The sequence below is a fragment of the Apodemus sylvaticus genome, chromosome 9, assembly GCF_947179515.1.
Source record: "Apodemus sylvaticus chromosome 9, mApoSyl1.1, whole genome shotgun sequence".
Classification (NCBI taxonomy): domain Eukaryota; kingdom Metazoa; phylum Chordata; class Mammalia; order Rodentia; family Muridae; genus Apodemus; species Apodemus sylvaticus.
The window spans coordinates 103,405,751-103,426,605 of NC_067480.1; the positions used below are offsets into that span (position 1 = coordinate 103,405,751).

At 43.6% G+C, this 20,855-nt stretch overlaps 1 protein-coding gene across 2 annotated transcripts in view; it reads right to left on the reverse strand.

Moving 5' to 3' along the window:
• Positions 1 to 916: 916 nt before the first annotated feature.
• The window catches only part of Znf451 (zinc finger protein 451), a 55,926-nt gene continuing 35,987 nt past the window's right edge, over positions 917 to 20,855 (reverse strand). The window contains exons 10-15 of one of the 2 annotated variants that reach the window (XM_052192845.1): positions 18,974 to 20,559; positions 15,132 to 15,272; positions 13,091 to 13,221; positions 12,276 to 12,462; positions 8,453 to 8,518; positions 917 to 1,657 (exon numbers count right to left, since the gene is read on the reverse strand). In XM_052192845.1, the coding sequence (XP_052048805.1) occupies positions 1,611 to 1,657; positions 8,453 to 8,518; positions 12,276 to 12,462; positions 13,091 to 13,221; positions 15,132 to 15,272; positions 18,974 to 20,559 (2,158 nt within the window). In that variant the 3' untranslated portion in view covers positions 917 to 1,610. The remainder of the gene's footprint in view (positions 1,658 to 8,452; positions 8,519 to 12,275; positions 12,463 to 13,090; positions 13,222 to 15,131; positions 15,273 to 18,973; positions 20,560 to 20,855) is intronic. The other variant, XM_052192846.1, reaches the window with a different exon arrangement.

Consider the following 20,855-nt stretch of genomic DNA (forward strand, 5'->3'; position numbering starts at 1 on the left):
AACAATGTACTCACATAAATAAAACAAGAAAACAAAAACAGAAGAAAAATAAACCGTCTGATTGATTTTCCAATATGAATAACAAACCCTCAAGTTACAATATCTACTAAAAGCCAGGCGGTGGTGGCACCCACTTTTAATCCCAGCACTTGGGAGGCAGAGGCAGGCGGATTTCTGAGTTTTGAGGCCAGCCTGGTCTACAAAGTTAGTTCCAGGACAGCCAGAGTTACACAGAGAAACCCTGTCTCAGAAAAAAAGAAAACAAAACAACAACAACCCCCCCCCCCCCATGTAGAGCCCTCCTCGGAAAGTGCAAGAGGATGGTGATGTCAGAGGCCATGCTAGAGCTCGCTAGCTCCTCCGGGGGAGCTGGAGGAAGGAGCATGAAAAGACCAGACAGTCGACTTCAGACTAAATTATCCAGTGCTGCAGAGAAAAGACCAAATAAGCCATGTCTTTCTGTTTTAACAAAAACAAAAGCTTCCTATTTAGAAATTTGTTATTTGGTCCTTTTGAGGCAGATTCTCACCACAGGGTGGTCCTCCTGCCTTAGGCTGAGTACTGGAATCAGAGGTATGCCCAGCTAGAGAAATATATTTAATGTTGACAAATTATGTCTCAAAAGTTTTATATGACATTTCTGCCCAGATAACATGAAACCTACACATCAAGGTAATGAGATGCTTTTTCTTCCACTGACACAAGGTTTATACTCCCAGTGAAGCACCGGCCCCTAAGAACTAAGCGTACTGTCCCAGGTGTAATTCAATGAAGAACCACAGTCCGCATGAAGCTCAAGTTTTAAAGAGTTAAGAATTTTCCTGAATAGACTAGACTTTAACATTATTTCTTTAAAAGAGTATTTACAAAAAAAATCAGAAAACAATTTAAAAAGTTTGCATGAATATAAAAAAACTTATAGTAAAATAAGTTTAATTCTATACTTTGCTCTTCCAAATCATACAAAAGTCTGAAAGGGATAAAAAAGGTTTCATTTTAGCTGCTTTAAAGACGTTTTTATTGTAGCAACTGTAACCAGAGCAAGCACAGGGCTGCACAGGGACACAGGGAACCTTGCTGCTGTGAATCTGATTCTGTGATCAATTCCACCACTTTCTTCTAATAATCATAAACAGTGATCTCCAAGGTATATTATACATTAGGGTCACATAACACACAGAATTTCTGGAAAAAAATCCTACTTATGGCACCTTTTATTTAAATCCATTTTCATTCCTAAAAAAATAAAACAGTCATTTGTAAAGTACAGAAAAAGATGCAATGCTAAGGAAAGACAACTTTACACACGCTTTTCTTTCTGGAAAATGGCTGTAACCTAAAGGCATGAACTCTAAGTAGTTGGAGAAACGTGTCACCCATTATTAGAATATGATTTGTTTCCACTGGTATATTTCTGTTCCTTCCACTCATTTTTCACATAATAGCACAAAATACAAAGCAAATATGAGATTCTGAACATAGAAAAAAACAAAACATGTTTTTTATACATTTATCCTAGTAGATTTCTAGTCTCCTTTAGAAAACAAAGAATGCATTTTCCTGAGTCTGTCTCTTCAAGGCCACTTGATGTTGTGTGGTAATATCTTTAATTACATTTCTTCAAGACTTCTTCTAATAGCTTCTTCTAATTCCACATCTGCATTAAAAAAAAAAAAGATTTTAAAACAGGGCACACAGCTAATCGTGTGCTGTCTGAGTTTTATAAACACATTTCTTTCCAAGCAGCAAACTGACAATGCTCTACAGTTCCTGAACACGGTCTGAGTATTCTGAAATAGCACTTACATGTTACTTACTTCAACACTGGCCAATACCTGTATTTCCTAAGAGATTCAGGATGATACACACAAGAAACAGAGACAGTGGTCTGTGGGATGGCTCAGGAGCTAAGGCACCTGACCCCAAGCCTGGTGACAAGAGCTCAACTCCCTGGACCCACACGGTAGGAGAGAAGCAACAACCCCAAACTGTCCTTTGGCCTCCAGGGGCACATGCAGTGGCACACATACATACATACATGCATGCATACATACATAATACATACATACATACACACACACACTAAAGAAAATACAACCCTATAGAAACAGAATCCAAATGTAGTGGCATAAGCCGTTAACACCAGCCCTTGAGAGGCAGAGACAGGAGGAGCTCTGTGGGACGCAGCAGCCAGGGCTACACCAGTGAGATATCATCCCCCCATCTGGTGGAGTTGGGGTGACAACAAAGAGCGAGCCAATAAAAATAGGCAGATCTCTTGAGTTTAGGACCAGTCTGGTTACACAGCATGTCCCAGGCGAGCCAAGGCTACTGATCCTGTCTTAACACACAAAAGGAACGAGGTGGGTGAAGGGAGGTAATGAGGAAGGGAGGGAGGGAGAAACAGCAAGGTCATACAATGAAACGACTATTAAATTTGCTTTCTACTTGTCAACCACACCTCAATAAAGCTCAGGGAAAATTAGCTTAGATTTGTAGCATCTAAGCCAGAATGAAGCTCTCTGCCACATGGCATCTAAGGTGTGTGTGTGTGTGTGTGTGTGAGAGAGAGAGAGAGAGAGAGAGAGAGAGAGAGAGAGAGAGAGACTAATATTTATTTTATTAACTGAATTCGAGGCAAGGAGATGATTCGGTGAGTAATGTTACGGTGACAGGCATGAGGATGAGATGACGTCCCCACACCCATATAGAATGAGGGCATGATGGGATGAGTGTGCAGCCCTTGCACTGGGAAGCAGACAGAATGACAGTGTAGCCAAAAGGCAAGTTTAGCTCAGATCAGCAAGACACCGTCTCCTAAACATTAAACACAAGACCATGGGACAGTGCCCTCCGGCTTTCGCACACTCGCACTCACACAGGGGGGCTGGGGGGGGGGTACAGCAGTGAACAGGATGCATCTCACCATCTCACACTGTGTTCCAACTGGGCCAAGCTTAGGCTAAGATCAGGCGGGCAGGACTATCATGGGCTTTTCTAAGACTTAAATATAAACTTACAGTAAGAAGGTGGTGTTACTGATGCTGAGCGAAAGGACAAAAACGCCGCCTCAGACATAGAACCATGCACATACCAGCAACTGATTACAACAAAGGTAACAAGGAAATGCTCTCTTCAGTAAATGGAGGTAAATCAACTAATACGCTGTGTAGGAAAATAGAGACTTATCTCTATTTTATGGAATTAAAAAAATCCTGATATACTAGAGAGATAATTATAAAAGCCAACACAATGCAAGGAAACACATATTAATGATATAAGAAAAACTCACAAGATCATGGTAAAGATCAGTAACAGAAGTAAACTGAAACGACGTTCATCAAGCAAAGCCGCCAGGCAGGGGAGAAGGGCGCTCGGTGATTAGGAGATTATGCTGCTCTTTCAAAGGATCTGGCCGGGACTCACCACCATCCATGACTCCAGTAACAGGGGACCTGACACTCTCCTGACTTCCAGAGGCATGAGGCATGCTCGTGATGCACAGACATACATTTTAAAAACAAAAACAAACAAAAGCAGAAAATGGAGGCAGACCATTCAATGAGCAAAAAGCCAATCAGAATCCAGAGTGGGAGAGGACATTTGCCTGCCTCGAGACTAGTGCCCGGAAAAGTGGAGGAGGGGCGATATTTAACCCACAAATGACAAGATGATCCAATAGAAAAAGATACTTGAAAGGGCATCCGGAAAGACAATATTTATGTAGTTAGGAAACATTTCTCACTGAGGGGTGGGGGTGGTAGTCCTAGAAGCATGAGGCCCTGCGTCTGACAGCCAGCCCTACATCCAGCACAATTACCTTAGTTAAGAATAAAAGGTCCGCCGGATGTGGTGGCACATGCCTGTAATCCCAGCACTCGGGAGGCAGAGGCAGGCAGATTTCTGAGTTCGAGGCCAGCCTGGTCTACAGAGTGAGTTCCAGGACAGCCAGGGCTACACAGAGAAACCTTGTCTTGAAAAACCAAAAAAAAAAAAAAAAAGAAGAAGAAGAAGAATTAGAAGAATAATAAAAGGCCCAAATGACTACATGTGGTGGCTCGTGCCTCTCACCCCACTCAGGAGACCGAGGCAGGGCTGCCATAGCTTCCAAGCCAGCCTGGATAACACAGCAGTTGCAGACTTGCCTAGACTACAGCATAGGCACAAAATCAAAACCAAACAAGTCCCTTTGATGATTCATCAATCAGTGGGTTGAGAGCAGCAGAAGCAGAAACAGGACATGTTGTCACAATTAGTGGCAACTGACAGCACCACATTGGAAAACGTTTTTAATAATGTCAAATCAACCTCAGCAATTCCTGCCCTGGGTTCATATTCCTGGAAATAAGAAGATTCATACACAGACACAGAGACACAAAGACACACACATACACACACCACACCAAGAATCCTGTGTGGCGTGAGAATCACTTCTGTCAAAATACACAAAGAACTCAAATGTCAACAATAATGGGCAGATGTTGTGGCAGACACATAAAATGTTGCATATTTTAGAAAAAAACCAGAACAGCATCCTACATTACAGAGAATCTCTAAAACAATGTTGAGTAAATACAACCCAGTAGAAGTATAGTAGAAAAGCCCTACATCAGCATTCAAGAGGCTGAGGCAGGGGGCTCTTATGTCTGAGAACAGCCTATGGAATGAGACCCATGACAAATAATCAAAACACTACAATAAAAAGAATAGCAAAAGAACAGACAAATAAGCCCTGATCTACAGCAAACTTATGCAAGTTAAAAGCACCAGGCAGCAGGTGAAGTCATCTGGGTGCAGAAGCGCATGCCTACACCCCAGGACTCAGGAGACGGAGGGGGCAGGCTTGTCCTGAGTCAGGGTGCATCCTGGGCTACACAGTGATTAATACAGACTCTTATTAACATAGAAATTTAAAGAGGCATCAGTGGAGTCCTGCAAGGCAGCAGAAAGCCATGAAAAGGTAGAAACAAGACAAAGTTGACCCCTGAAAGAAAAAAATTGCAGACACAGGGTCAACTTCACAGCTTTATTGCTTTGCCTTTTCAATCTATGTATATATAAGATGGCTGGACTCTGGAACTAAAGATAGCTCAGAGGTTAAGAGCACTGACTGATCTTCCAGAGGATCCAGGTTCCATTCCCAGTACCTCAGGTCCAGTTCCAGGGGATCTGAAACACTCTTGTAGCATCTGCAGGCACCGGGCATGCAAGTGGTGCACAGACAAAACACTAATATGCATAAAAAGAAATTTAAAAAGATGACTCCAGACTCCTCTCCGAAGGCCACATACAATACCTTCGGGAATCAACAGCTAAGGCTCTGCTCTGCCAGCACTGCAGACTGGGTAGACTGAGGGTGAAAAGGAAGAAGAGCCATGAAATAGGAAAGTACCACACATACACACACACACACACACACACACACACACACAGGGAGAAGTCCCAAGGGAGGCCCAGAGAGGTGGCTTGGTGGGTGTGGTGGGCACTTGATGGCCTGAGCTTTGCCTTCTGGAGTCCACAGGAGTCCTCTGACCGCCACATGCATGCAGGGATGCACTCCCATCCCCCAACACGCACGCAGGCACGCACGCACACACAGCAAATCAACAGAGGGAAAGCTGAGGGTGTAAGAAAACAGTAAGTGCTGACTGTGCAATAGGGAGGAAGGAAAGATGACAGCTAAAGAACAGGAGAGCACTGTGGGGTTTTTACTGCCATCCTCACGAGCCGTGCCCTGACTAGCAGGAATACTGTTAGGTAGACAGCAGCCTCTGCTCTCAATATGGGATCCTGGACCCAGATTTCAGAAAAAGCACAGCAGACCTTACAAATTAGTTGGACTATTTTAACCTATGGCTACCTGAAATGTTAATGGAGAGCAGCCATCCATCTGCTTCCCTAATTTAGAGCCTCAGGACAAAGCATGTAGCGTGCTCTGGGGCCAGGGGGACGTGCTGTAAGCCAGAAATGATACCCCAAAACAGACTGCAACAAGATATTGTTTTTGCTCATACAATCAACCATTAAATCCTGGGAAGAAAACTCAGTAACAGGGTCTCTTTGGGAAATTAGGGCGCCCAAAAGTGACTGGTGTAAGAAGGGTTTATAAAGCCATGCATGTGCCTGGACAGGATGTAAACTCGGAAAGCACATAAGAAACTTTCACCACTAACTTAGTAATGATCTACAGGCTTGACATACACCTGGCTAGCTGGAGGGAGTCTAGCTGTGCCAGGGAGAGGTGGGCTTTAGGTTTCTGGAATTTGGGAAAATTTCTGTCAAAAACCAGTCCAAAAAAAACCCAATGGTCACATTAGGAATATAGTTTTTCCAAAACTAGTTTGTAAAAATCAAGTGACTAACTGCCTACTGTGTCTGTATCAAGAATGGAAAAGGTAACACTTGATTCCCAGAGGTCGTCATTCTATCACTCCAGCACCATCAACAGCAAAAGAAGAGAAACACCAAACTGTGCAGGAAGGGACTAATAGTTAGAGACTATTAGATAGCCTCTAACGCAGGCAACTGGATGCAGAGTTTGCAGGAAGGGCCTGCCCACTATTAGTCTCTAACAGGCAACTGGATGCAGTGTTTGCATAGCCATTGCATGCTGTGTGGCTGTGTGGGTGGCCAGAATTTGATCCTGGTTCACAGAGAGCGACCAACACAGCAGGGAAAAGCTTAGCTCACCCCAACAAAGCAAAAGCAAAAGCCACAAGCAAATTTACCTGCCTTTGACACCATCTGTCAAACACAGTGTTGGGAAAGATGAAGACATTAATTTAAAAGGATTCTTAACTTTTTGAGTTTGTCTCAAACAGGTTGTGGCAATTATCCAGGAGCAGGAAGACAAGCCCTGGAGGATCTAACACACCTTGAAGTTCTTACTGTAAGTTCTTCTATCCAACAAGTGGTCATTACTGCCCATGCTGTGCTAGGTTCTGGTGAAGCAGAGACAAACAAGCACGACCTTAGCATCACCATCCAGGAGCTCAGAGGGATGAGAAGACAGCGGTTTCCAGTGCGCCTGGGAAGCTACAGTGGCAGCTCCCTACAGATGGCAGCTCTAGCCCTGCTCAAAGCCAGAGAAAGCTATCTGTGTATATGGTGTTCACCTGCCCTCTCAGCTGTTAGGGAGGCTGAAGCAGTAAGACTGTGAGTGCAAGGTTGCCTAGAGTAAAAGGCAGCAATCTCAGCCAAACAAGACAAAAGCAACAGCAGTAAATCAAACAGCGATGACATCTGAACTGTTTATGGTGTAGTGTAGCAGTTCTCAGCCTGTGGGTCATGACCGGATGGGTGCCACACGCCCCTTCCACAGGGGCTGCCTGACTAAGAGCCTCGGTGTTTACAATTCATAAGAGTAGCAAAATTACAGCTAAGGAGTAGCTTATGGTTGGATGTCATCACAACATGAGGAATCATACGCATTAAATGGTGGCAGCATCAGGAAAGGAGAGAACCACTAGTGTGGAGGCCAGGGAAAGAAAGGTGATGAGAGGAAAGAGGAGGGATCGGATCCTGCATTGGCAGGGGACACTGTGGGATGAATACTGGACAGAAGGCATCATCAGGAAACAAATCACACTGTCTCGCCCCTTTGATTGTCCACGGACATAATGCTGGCATTTCAAATTTTACTAGTGAGCCGGGCGGTGGTGGCACACACCTGCAATCCCAGCATTCTGGGAGGCAGAGGCAGGCAGATTTCTGAGTTCGAGACCAGCCTGGTCTACAGAGTAAGTTCCAGGACAGCCAGGGCTATACAGAGAAACCCTGTCTCAAAAAAACCAAATCCAACCCCCCCCCCCCCCCCCCCCCCGCCAAAAAATAATAATTTACTAGTGAAAAATTTTAGGGATCGTCTTCTGGAGTCTTTAATTTGTTAAATGTTTGACACAGAGTCTCATGTAACCCAGAATAGTTTCCAGATTACTAGATACCAAGGATGACCTTAACTGTCTGATTCTCCTGTCTCTGCTAACCTCCACATCTGGCTTCATATGCAGCACAGTGGGCAAGCACTTTACCAACTGAGCTATGGCTCCAGCATGTTACTTGAAATTTTTAACAATAATTCTTTCCCTAAAGTAAGAACCATAAAAACATTCAACGCTCTAACTATAAAATGGATTGCAAAAATAACAAAATAGGGGAGGTTCTGAAATATACCCAGTTCACACAATGCAGATTGACCAGGGTAGACAGAAACTCACAAAACTCAAGCATCCCAAAATATGGGTAATTAAAATTCACAATTTTGATGGGCATATCCTGGAATCAGTCATAGGTTTTTGAATAAAGGTTGCAATCCAGTTTTTGACAACTAGGTCTCCTTTTCAATCGTCCTACGGAAGGAAGCATTTGTAGAAGACATAATACTGGGACAGTGAAGGCAAAGAGTTAAAGCCGACACCACACCCTGGGGTGGCGGGGAAGCATGCGCTCTTACCCTCGGTGGCCCTGAGTCCCTCTGCTGGAGAGCCTTTCATGCCTGAGCTGTCATCGCTGTCACACTCTGTAAGACAGAAATGCAAAGACAGCTCTGAAAACCCCATGCCCTGCATTTCATATGCAGCTTCAAACTCCTGCCCCAGGTGTGAACCACCATGCTTAGCCAAATGATCGTACTTTCAAAGATTTTTCTCATACCAAGCTTATGCAGTGGTGTCCGCTGCTAGCCCAGCAGGGCTTGTTGTTAATGACTGTATTTTCAAACCAGAGGCACTCATCGCTAAAAGGGGCAGTCAAAAGCTTTAACTGACAATGGCAACACAGGGCACCAAGTCACCCAGTGTCAAAATGGCTTTCATAATGAACCTCCAGGTTCTATAAACTGTAATAATTGACCAGGTATTGGGGGAGAAGGGGGATCAAATCTGGTATAACCAGTGGCTTGTTATTTATTCAGCTAATCACTTTAAAACAAAATTTAAATGAACATGTATCAATGTGTCAATATATAACTGTATGTAAAAAAGACATGCATAGCACACAAATATGTAATAGGGACTGAATTAAGGTCAAAATACTAAACATAGCTAGTACTTACTTTTGCAAACACACAAAAATACAAAAAATTAAGATTTTACTAATAATTTGAGTAATTAAATTTTTGTATTTCATTATATGTTTTTGCAGAAATTTGTTCGCTATTTAAACATATTGCTTTAAATACTTAAAGTAACGTCTTGGAGAAACATTTTATTTAGTTTTGAAAACAAAATCCAGCCTCTGGAGTATGGACGTTAAGGACAGAGAAGGGAGAGGGAAGACGGCTCTGCGACCTTCATGGGGCAAACAGGTAAGGAGGTGCAATGAAGTTTTGTTTTAAAAGAGAACAAAGGGAGAGGAAAAAAGAAAAACCAATGAACAACACAACAACAAAACTACAAAAGAAAAAAGATGTATCAACAGGTTCTGTTCCTACAGTATGAAGTCCAGACCAAGCCCGGGGCTTCACCTCCTGGTGGAGGTCCTACTGCGTGCAGTGCAGCTGCCGGTCTGAACCAAGTGTGGCATACCTTTGCAGAGCAGGTTCTTCTGCCTCAACCAACCGGGCCGTACAAATTGAGAATATCATTACCACTCTTCTACTTTCAGCCCTCTGAATAGAAATAACTTGTATAAAGACTCGGAGGCAAGAGGCAGACTGGCCATCTGACTTACCTCAAAAATTGTTTAATGTAACGCCTATTCCTTGGGCATGACACTGCCTCGATGGTCTGGATGTTTACTGCACAGGGCAACTTTGATATCCATGTTTTAAGGCGGATTTCAAAGCCTCTGAATCTTTGGCTCTACAGACACAAATTACACTTAATACTCTGATCTTACCCATTTAAAGTAACGCCACAGCCAAATGCGCACAGCAGTGTCTGAGGTCAGTCCACACAGCAGACTGTTTACAAAGTATCCGGTAACAATTATCTGTGGCAAACTCTTTCTCATTGCTTCTCATTCTCAAGAGCGGACACTGGTCCACAGAGAGGTAAGGTGGTGGCCAGCCAGGCAGGGCGGCTACTGCACTGCTCAGAGCTGCAGGCTACGTACATATGATCTGAGATGCTAGGGCATTTACTACGCTGATGCTTTTCCTGACTGTGTTCAGCATCAGGTCTACTTTATTTTTTGAGGCACTAGAACTCTCACCACTAGTTTTTATCTTCTGAAAAAATAAACAAAAATTCTTAGTTATCGATTCAAAAAGAGAAAATCTAATCTATACCTTTATGTAAACAAAATGCAGCATCTCTGCTCTGTAGCAAAACACATCTCCTCCTCACTCTTAAAGCACATGGCGGGCGAGAGCCACTAGTGTACAGTGCATGTGGGTGAGTAGAGATCCCACCTCTATACCTCTATGGAGTCTGCTTTCTAACAAGCAGGATGGTACTGATTAGAAGACAAGCAGAGACCATGGGTAGGTAACAGAGTCTTCCTAAATCACTGCTTCCTCACCCCTAAAAATTTATAATCTAACCCATAGCATATAAAAAAGGGGGGGGGTGATGAAAAACATCAGACATTATTTAAATGTGTCTAAATTCTAAATGTTTGAACAAGGCTATAAAAAAATTTCAGCATGTTGGTTGTAAAACAGTATGCCCTCAATAAAAGCCATTTTACTGAAAACTTAGGTGACAAGTCTTATGTTCATCTCTGAAACATGAAACTTGCATTAAAGATTTCTGAATGAAACACAAAAGGACTAAAACAGGCCCGTGGGGCATCTCTGATTAAGTGATGAAAATAAAAAATTACAGAGTAGGTGAAAATATTCAGAACTGAGGCATGGTACAACAGGAAAGAATTCACTTTCCTTCACAATCTTGTGTGAACACTGTGACCTTTTGTCACAGCTGGCTGAGAACTCCCAATTCTCTTTGGCTCTGCCTCCCTGGGGTGGCGAATAGCCATGTGCCACCTGTGCCACGGCGCCTAAGCTCCAGCTGAGTGCTAAGCCTGGTGGCGCATGGCCCTGCATCCTGTACTTCAGAGGGGGAGGCGAGGGTACCTGGGTCTCAAAGCCATGCGCCGTAAGAGACTATTTTAAAAATCAAAAAGGGAGCAGGAGGGTGAATAAAATCATAATTTGTAGAAACAAATCCATTGTAATTGCTGATCAGAGTCACATTCTTCATTGTGAGTTTTTACTAAAAATATAGGTTCATATATAATAAAAGAAAACAGAATTGAGAAATGCTAAGCCATCTAATAACACTCTGAGAAGTAGCTAGCTTCCTGTCACTGAGGCTATCCGCTAAAATCTTCAAATCATTTTTTTTTTAAATTTGAGACAGGTCTCATGTGTCTCATTATTAGGGTCTTTTTTTTGGAGGGGGAGGGTTACCTTTATAAACAGAGTCTCACTTTATAACCAGAGCCCATGGTGTCCTACAGCTGATAGTTATCCTCCTGCTTCAGTCTCTAAACTGCTAGAAGGACCAAGTGTGACTCACTACAGCTGTATATTAGAACATTTAAATATTATTCTTATAGTCTCTTCTTTCATGTCAGAAATTAGGAAAACCCAAACTACTTTCTTTTTCAAATACTGGGCAGTGAAACGGAACTGCTAACCGTGGGCAAACTCCGAGGTGGACGGATCGGCAGGAAGCAGAGCAATTGCGCAGGAGGCCCCCAGCTCCTCCCCAGGACTCACAGGCTCACCAGCTGCCGCTGTGTCAGAGCCGACCTCTTAAACACACCTTTCTTCTGGGTATTGCTTTCTTGTTTATCTATTAACATCTCTTTTTTTGGACAAAACTGAATGTATTCAGGTGGCAGACTATATGCTCCACTTTCTAAAAATCTGAATTTGAGCTTTAATATGTTTTATGACATTAGTACATATTTTATACAAGTGGAAGCTGATTTTATCTATTAGAATAAAAAAAGGCTGTGGAAAATTAGTGTGATTAATCCTCATTCTGAAACACTAAAGAATGAAAGGAATACCAGGTATGATGGCATCAGGCTAGATTTTCAGCACTTGGGAGCGAGAGACAGGAGGATTAGGTGTTCAAGGCTAGCCTCTGCTATATCAGCTTCTTCCAGACAGAAGTTCAAGGCTAGCCTGGGCTATAACAGATCCTGTTCAAAGCAAACAAACAAGATGTAAGTATAGAAGAAAGGACAAGCAAGACAGGCGGATGAGAGCACAAAGGCTTAGGAAGCGACAGCAGTTCACTAGCAGACAGCAGTTTATTGGTTTTCTCAGCAGTGAAATCTCCTCCTCTTGGGTGGTTTGCACTGTGACGGCAGCTGCATACCTTTGGTAGTATCAGATATGCTATTTAACAAGGCACACATCATGTCTCCCTCTAAGTGGTGAGGGTTCAGTATATGAGCTGGCCTCTGGGTCTTCTTAAATTGATTCTCTAGCTCCAGAAAGCCCTGGTCTCCCGAGAGGATGGTGAAAGGAATTTGTTTGGGCAGTTGTTCATCTAGACGGCCAGCCTAAGTTGGAACAAACAGCACATTGTAAGAACTCTGCAAGGGTTTAAATCCAGTAACATCTACTTCACAAGGAGCACATATCTAGAATGGTACTGAGTCTCTAGCCAGCCTTCATAGTTGACACATGGCAATCAAAAGTCAAAAGTAAGACATCAACAATTACAGGACAGCCGACTGAGGCAGCAAAGGGCAGCAAGCGACCGACAAGCACCAAGGAGCCTGCATGGAGGGGACCTAACGGCCACCTCCTTCAGCCCTCACAGGAACATACTCAGGTGAACTGGATGACTCAATCAAAGGAAGAAGGAATCTCCTGAGGCTGAAGCAGAGGTGACACATTTGCAGAAGCATTCACTCACATGATCTGAGTGACACAGAAACGCCACACAGAAGACGTAATATAAAGTGAGTCCTGCCTCAGTAGTTTCACTAGGTGACTGGTGGAGACAGATGTAAATGCAAATTCCGTCTAGCATAACAGTGATTAATCCAGTGCCTCTCAATTTCAGATATTAAATGTAAAAGTATATTACACATAGCAAGTACAGGATCATCTTGACTAACATAAGCTTGTGTTAAAAATCCAAAACACCCAAATGCATCAGGTCTTCAGTAAACCCGTACTTACATGCATACATATGGCAAAATCAGCAGCATCTTTTCTTTTACTACAGCGAGGATGAAGAAAGAAGCATCCAATCCTGTTCAAGTAATTATAGACCTTACAGCTGAGAGGAGGCTTCCAATTGGTGTTTCCCCCTATTCATTTTAGAAAACAACATAAACAATAGTCAGGCAAGGAACAAAGCAACTGAGACCTTATCACAGTAAACCGGAGCCTCTGTTTTTCTTCTTGAGAGTACTAAATTACACGTGTGACAGACAACTGGCCAACAGATCTGACTCACTCAGAGCAGATGCCTAGGACACAGAGCCTGGGGCCGACTCTAGCAGCCCATAAACCAGGCCTGGTGGGTCACGCACATGCAGGGTGGAGACAGGATGACCAAGAGGTCAGCTAACAAAGCCTACAGCTACAGCACATACTGTCTCAGTCCTGGAAGAGGCATCGCCATCGTGGCGCATTGCAATCTTGGGAACAGACACTGACTTCCTTTAATCTGCCTACACATGTAGAAGTTCACAGGGTGAGGGGTGGAGAGATGTCTCCATGGTTGAGTGTACTGGCTGCTCTTCCAGAGAACAGGGGTTTGATTCCCAGGGCCCACAGGTAGCTCACAACAGTCTAGAACTCGTCCAGGGAATCTGATACATCTCCATGAGCACTAGCAGCATGGGCACAGCATCCAAAAAGGCAAAACACACATATGCATAAAAAATAACTTTTCTTGGAAGCTCATAAGGAGAGTGACCATTCTTCAAATGGTGTCATGCTACATAAATTCCAAGGCAGGTGCTGAGAACAAATGAGCACACATTCTGACACTTATGCTTGTGTCCACAGTAGTGCTGCTCTTGCTCTCCGTCCTCCGCAGGCAGAATTCTCTTGCGTGGGCAAAAGCCAAATTAGACTCTTGAGAAGTCAGGGTGCTGCAGTAACTGCTGTTGAATGCTCAGTCCTAACTCCCTCCAACGCCCAGGGACCAATGAAAGAGGGAGCAGAAAAACGTAAGAGGCGCTGAATCCTCAGGGTATGGCACGGCCACCACAACTGTGAACTCAAGCAACTGTGATGACTTGCACAAGGTGGGCCCGTCCACCTTCCACAATGGATGGCACTGTGATGACTTGCACAAGGTGGGCCCATCCACCTTCCACAATGGATGGGTGACGAGCTCACAGCTGCTGGAGACAGTCACTGGCTTTAGTGCTGTAGTCAGTGCTAATACTAAACAACCTCTCACTCACACTCATGCCAGCAAGAGACAGACATGAAAACAGAAGGAGGAAATTCTGTGAAGAAGGAGTTCAGGGGAGACATGAGATCGCAATGGGGGTGAACATGACTATACATGTGTATGTATATACATGCACACATGCACACACATACATGATATTATCAAGAATTTTTAAAAATTAGAAAGTATGACAGCAGAACTAGACATAATAAAACATTAGACTGGCTAACTTATCCAGATCAGTAAGTTTCATCTTTAATGCCAATCCTTACCTTTTTAAGCTATTTCCTCTAATAATGCATCAGATACTACACTAAACCTCAGTAAATCACAGACTTCTTTCCCAAAGTCTGGCTGGTGGTTTACAGAAGTATGTAGTGAGGTGGTACTTCATAAACAGCAACAATGAACTAAAGAGGCGACTACAGCATACTGAAAATCATGATACCCCCATAGCTACGAGAACACAGTTCAAGAGTTAACTCTGCTTTCTAGTGACCCTGTAACAAACACAAGCTTCCCAGCCTGCTTCCTTAAATTTTGTTTTTAAAGGTGCTTGTCACCAAGGCTAATGGCCTAAGAATGACCCCTGAAACCTACATAATGTAGGAAGAGAATCATTCCCAGATTGTTCTCCGACCTCCACACACAGAAGAGGTAAAATAAATGTAAACAAGGAACCTAGCAGAGTAGTGCACAGTAATCAGACTCTGTGTTCTCATATTCTATTCGGGAAGGCTCAAAGGATACTTTTTAAGTGAATCACGTTCTCAGAAGAGGCACCCCCAATTCTTTCCTTCTTAACCATACCTTGAAAGCCCCAAATAAATGTTCCTTGATTAAGATGCCCAGGTAGATGACCAAAAAAGTTCGACCAGTTATCAAAATCTACAAAGACTATATGAGTCATGGTTCGCAGGTAGTCCACGTCTGGAAGCTCAACTTCCTCCTCTAAGAAAAACAACAACAAAAAAACCCATTAATATGAATGCAGTAAGAATCGTAAAAGATATATGCAAAACTGCTCATTGTTCCTACTGCCCATCTCTGCTGAAACTTTGTCAAGGAATCCAATCTTTCAGAACCGTTTCTACTTAAGCCAGGTAGTATTTAGGACACTCCACACGTGACCATCTCTCTCTTCCCTTGGCTGTGAGGCCTTTGTGTTTTGATTTGAGACAGGATCTTTTTAAGCCCAGAATGGACTTAAGTTCACTCTGCTATCTATCAAGGCTGGCCTTGAACTTACGCCTCTTCTGCCTTCACATCCTGGTGCCTAGACTGCAGGCATGCACTACCATAACTGGCTAAGGTTTTCTTTTTAAAGAGTCATAAAAATTTTTTATTGAAAATAGTTATTTTTAACAAATTAAAGTACTAGGGCAAATAGAAGTTCAAATTTTAAAACTAAATAAAATTTCACTATCCATAAATATTCAGTGTGCATGAAAAGACTTGTGAACTTATGCCAACACAGACACAAAAATAACCTGGTAGACTAATACAATGCACAGTTACAACCTTCAAATGAGGTCCTAATGTTCCATCTGGAAGGTTCAAAGGGAATGTGTAAAGCAAACAAAGTACAAGGTAAAGCACACACCTGAACCCAACACGGCTGAAGCAGGGTGGAAGACCACGGTTTGAGGGCAGCCAGGCAGACATAATTTTCAAGGTTATTTACCAAGAATGCTCTTTGTCATGAGAATCTGCTTTTCACTAATAAATCTGGATGGGTTTATTAGCAGCTCTCTGGCTTGAGGATCAAACATCCAAGAGACTAAGGGAACTTCAAAGCCTGATCCCACGGGTGCTGGAAACAGGTGCTGGCAGACTCTCTCGGTTCCCTCAGTTCTCCTTCCATCTCCCATACTTCCCTTCTTATGCAACCCCACTTTCAAGCTTTTCCACCATGATAAGGCCTTACTGCTTCTAGTGGTTTCCATGCAAAGCCTTGGAATATTTTTAAATGAATAGTATCTACTAGGACTAAGAGAGGCCTCTTCAATGTATTACCACCATCCGCTCCTGTTACAGGAACTATTTAAAAAAGAACTCGCCAAGTTCCCATGCCTGCCAAGACGGTGGTGAGGCAAGCAACCAGCAGACCGCAGAGCTCACGCAGGCCCTCAGGTCTCCTGCACCAGGCAAGGGCAACTGCTCCTTAAAAGTAACACTGACGGGTTATAACGGTATATCCCGGCCAATTACATTTATGTATATCATGATCACAGTTCCTTCCTTGCTGCGGAATCTGAAATCCTCCTTTCCTCAGCTGAGGTTGGCCTTTGTAAAAATTCAGGAAAGGTTTCTTGTGGACCTTGTATGACTTGCGTAAATGGTTCAAGTCTTTTCCCTGATTCTGCTACTTTGTCCCAGGCCTTTAAGGCTGACGTCGATGGGGAGGAAGGCTCGAGGTCGGAGAAATGGTTTCAGACGTTTTTTCTGTGTGTTTCATAAGGTTCAAACTATTGGGCTAAGGCTTTTACCGTATTGGCATCTTGTAATTGTGATTATAATATACATAAATCTAATTGGCCAACTAAGCATTAAGAGTCCTGTTTCTACCTGGAATGGAGCGGAAGTGGGTGGGGGTGGGGCTGGGAAGAGGGCGGGCCGGTGGACCAGGAGCTAGGGACACAGTGTTAGAAACCATCAGGAACAGCTCCCAGGCAAGGAGACCTGAAGCCTGCCTGAGCTCTGCAGTCTGCTGGTTGCTTGCCTTGCAGCTATGGTATGCACAGGAACGTGGCGGGTTCTTTTTTAAATATTTCCCACAACATGCTCCTATTTCCAAGCCATGTTACATCTTCAGGTTCTTAAAAACCTTAGATTTAGATGCACATTCCCCCAAAGGAATGAGAAAACTGAAAGAAAAGTACATAAAAGAACATAAAACACTGGGGCCACTGTTGAACTTTTTTGGAACTAGAATTAATGAGACCAAGAAAGAGATAATGCTTTCTCACTGAACACTCATAACTAAGCATCAAGACCCATGTGTGCTACAGAGCAAACCGTGAAGTCAATGGTCTGTAGTCTGGTGTGGTGTCACACAACCATAGTCCGAAGCCTGAGATGGGAGCCCAAGAGTGTGACAGTAGTCTCCACACAAAAGATCCAAAGACTAACCAGAGCCCCAGCCTGCCGGCCTCAGCTTCCTCCACACAGGCCGCCAGCCAGTTCTGAGCCTATCTAGCTCTTGGCCCAGCAGTGGCTGTGCATCCCCAGGAGAGGCTGGGGGAAGATGCTCTACACCAGATAAACATCGTGGAGTCCAGCAGGTGCTGTAGCAGGGGCAAGAACCAAGGGGCTCCTTGTTCCTCAGCTGACACCAGGAGATTCTAGGTATAGGCCCACTGCAGAGGGCTCTGCAGGCCCTCCATTAGGTGGACAGACTATGGCAAATGTTGAAAACTATTACTTGAGATATTACCAAAATGCTACTTTATAAACACAAATGATTTTTAAAAAGAACCTCAGAAACCTTATTCTATCTGCCAACTTTTTCCTCACTGTTTCTGCTTTACCTTCTACGGTTTACCAGGTTAATATCTGAAAGTCTACAGACTTATTTTATCTAGTGAAAACTAGTTAAACTTTTAAATAAATCAAAGCACTATTCTATTTACTTAATAATCAAATGGAGGGAAAAATTAAAGGAAGTGTAAAGAGGAACGCGCCTCAACTCCCCGCCTCAGTTCTAGTGACCACCACCTGGAGCCACTGTTTCAATTATTTATTACAAAGCTTTATCACAAAGTCATCATACACTACATTTACCATTTCTCCTGTTTAAACAATTGAAATACAGTCTCATGACTGTAATGCCAGCACTCAAGAGGCAGAAGAACCAGCACAATTTCTAGAGCATCCTGGCTGCAAAGTAAGCTCCAGGCCAGCCTCCGCTAATGTGAGACCTGGTCTTAACAAAGCAGAAGCAAAGCATACAGAAATTTAAACTTTAAAACTGACTTAAATTATGTATTTTTACTTGCTGTTCCTTGGTGTTTTGCCTGCATGTGTGTCTGTGGGAAGGTGTCAAGTCCCCTAAAACTGGAGTTATAGAGAGGTGTGAGCTGCTGTGTGGGTGCTGAGAATCAAAGCTGGGCCCTCTGGAAGAGCAGCCAGCTCTTAACCACTGAGCCATCGCTAAAGACCCAACTTTTTTAAATTAAAAACAAAGAAACAAGAACAAGACTGAAGAGACACAAAAGGAATTCAGATAGTGTGTTTGCTTAGCATACACAAAACTAAGCACAGCACACAAAGATGCACATAAACACATTCACACACAAAGGGAAAGAATCTGCTTTTTAACGAACATTCATATTTTGAGGGAAATATGATTTTAAGGTTCAGAATAACACTCAAATCTTTTAGAAAGAGTACTATGACCTGTCATTTCTCAGAACTCTCATTTCTTTGTAAACATAAAGAGATCTACTCTATTATTTAAAGATAGCACAAGCACAAATCCCTGAAAGTGCACATGGCTGCCGCCATCAGCAATACTTCTGATGTCAGCACTCACTCAGCTTTCCCTGGTGGGTACACACACACACACACACACACACACACACACACACACAGAGGCACACGTGCGCATTCAAGTGTGAGTGTGCTAAGCCTGCCCTGCTATACAGCCGTACCTATGTTCTGGCAGCGCACGTCGTGCTCAGCGCCCCTTTCTACATCGGGGTGTTTCTGGTGGCTCGCCTGTTTCGGGTTTTTCTCAGTGTGTGAGACACTAGCAGCAAGCTGGCCCGTGCTGCTTCTGTCGGCTCCGCCATGGGTCGTGGCGGGCTTCTGGAAGGCGGCGTGCTTCCTGTGGAAGTGCTGCTGAGCGCCCTCGGTGTTTTGGAATGCTTTGGTGCAGACGCCACACTTGATCACATATGGCTGCTCCTCGTCGCTTTTCTCTTTTCTGTGCGCTTCAGAGACGTGAGCATGAATGTCGGCCGCGTTCTGTGCTGTGGCTGAGCATGCGCTGCAGCGAAACCACAGCTTTCCTTTCTCCAGCATGGTCTGAAGGCATTGGTCGTAGTCTTCCTTCCTGTTGACTTTACAGAGGTAGCTCTCATGACAACCACAGCTTAATAAATCACTGGTCTCGACTATTTTAAAATCATCTTCTGTTTTAATTGAGGTTTTTGTTTTTTCTGACACAAACACATAATCTATGCTGTGCTGTTCCTTATAGTGACTCAGAAATGCATCTTCCTTGTTAAAAATGAGATCACACAGCCCACAGAAGTACTTCATCCTGACCTCACTGTCATGCTCGTCCTGGCAATGCCGGGACAGAGTTTCCACTTTATGGAAAGTCTTTCTGCAGTGGGCACAGCTGTATCTGTGAAAGCGGTGGCTCGTCAAGGACATGCAGTGCTGCTTCACACCCTCCTGGGAATCGAACATGTCCTCACAGATGCGGCACTGCCACCTGCCCCTGGGGGGACTCTGTGCCGGGCAGGGGTCAACGACAGCAATGGGGGAAGGCGGTCTGTCAGCATTGGGATGGCTCTCCGCAGAGGACGACGACATGGCCTCCTCCTCTACCTCCTCCATCTCATAGAAATACCTATGCCCACGATGGAACTCGGTGACGTGAGCCATGATGACATCTTTCTTTACTAACTCCTTTTTGCACGTCCGACACCAAAATAGAAAGTTATTTAAATGCGCCCCTCCATGAAACCGGCTCATGTGTAAACGCATGACCCCTGAATCTTCACAAACTTTTCCACAGACCACACACTTGTAACACATTGTGTTTGCCGAGAACACATGCTTTTCCACCGCATCTTCACTTGGAAACCGCCGACTGCATTCACAAAACCAGGCTGTGACTGCTGAACTCGGCTTCTGCACACGAGTTGGACCTCCGAGGCTTTCAACACCTAGGTTCACTTTCTTTGTTGGAATGACACAATCCTCCACACTGGACTCTTTAATAGACAGAATTCGCTTAAGTGATGAAATTTTTGGTTGACTGAATAAATGTAAATCACAAGGAGGCCTACTCCCTTCACTGATGTGGCAATACAGCAAGACAGATTCTTCCACTGAGTTCGCAAGTGTAATTTTGTGTCCTGAATCCTTGTGACTTTGGGTGCTGGCTTCATCCATAAAGACCTGGTTGCAATCTAAACAATAACCTCTTACTATGAATTCTTTTGCAACCTGAGTAATGCTTTTCTCAGCTATAGCTACAGGTCCAGCATTTCGACAACGAACCCTAATTTGGGTTTAAAAAAAAAAGTTGTAAGTTTTCTCTGCTTTGTATGACAAGAATTTTAAAATAACAATATAAATAAGAACTAAAAGATCTTTTCAATGACGCAGTTACTCTATCACCTTACTTTTATATTACCCCTATTTTATTTTTCTCAACCACATACAAGAGTTAAAAGTAGAATTAGAAGATTCAAAATATGAAGGCAAATTTCAGAAAATATCAATCAGTATCAAATGAACTGATATCAGAGCCTTGAAGCAAATTAGGTTCACAAGTTCATTCAAATATGTGAATGA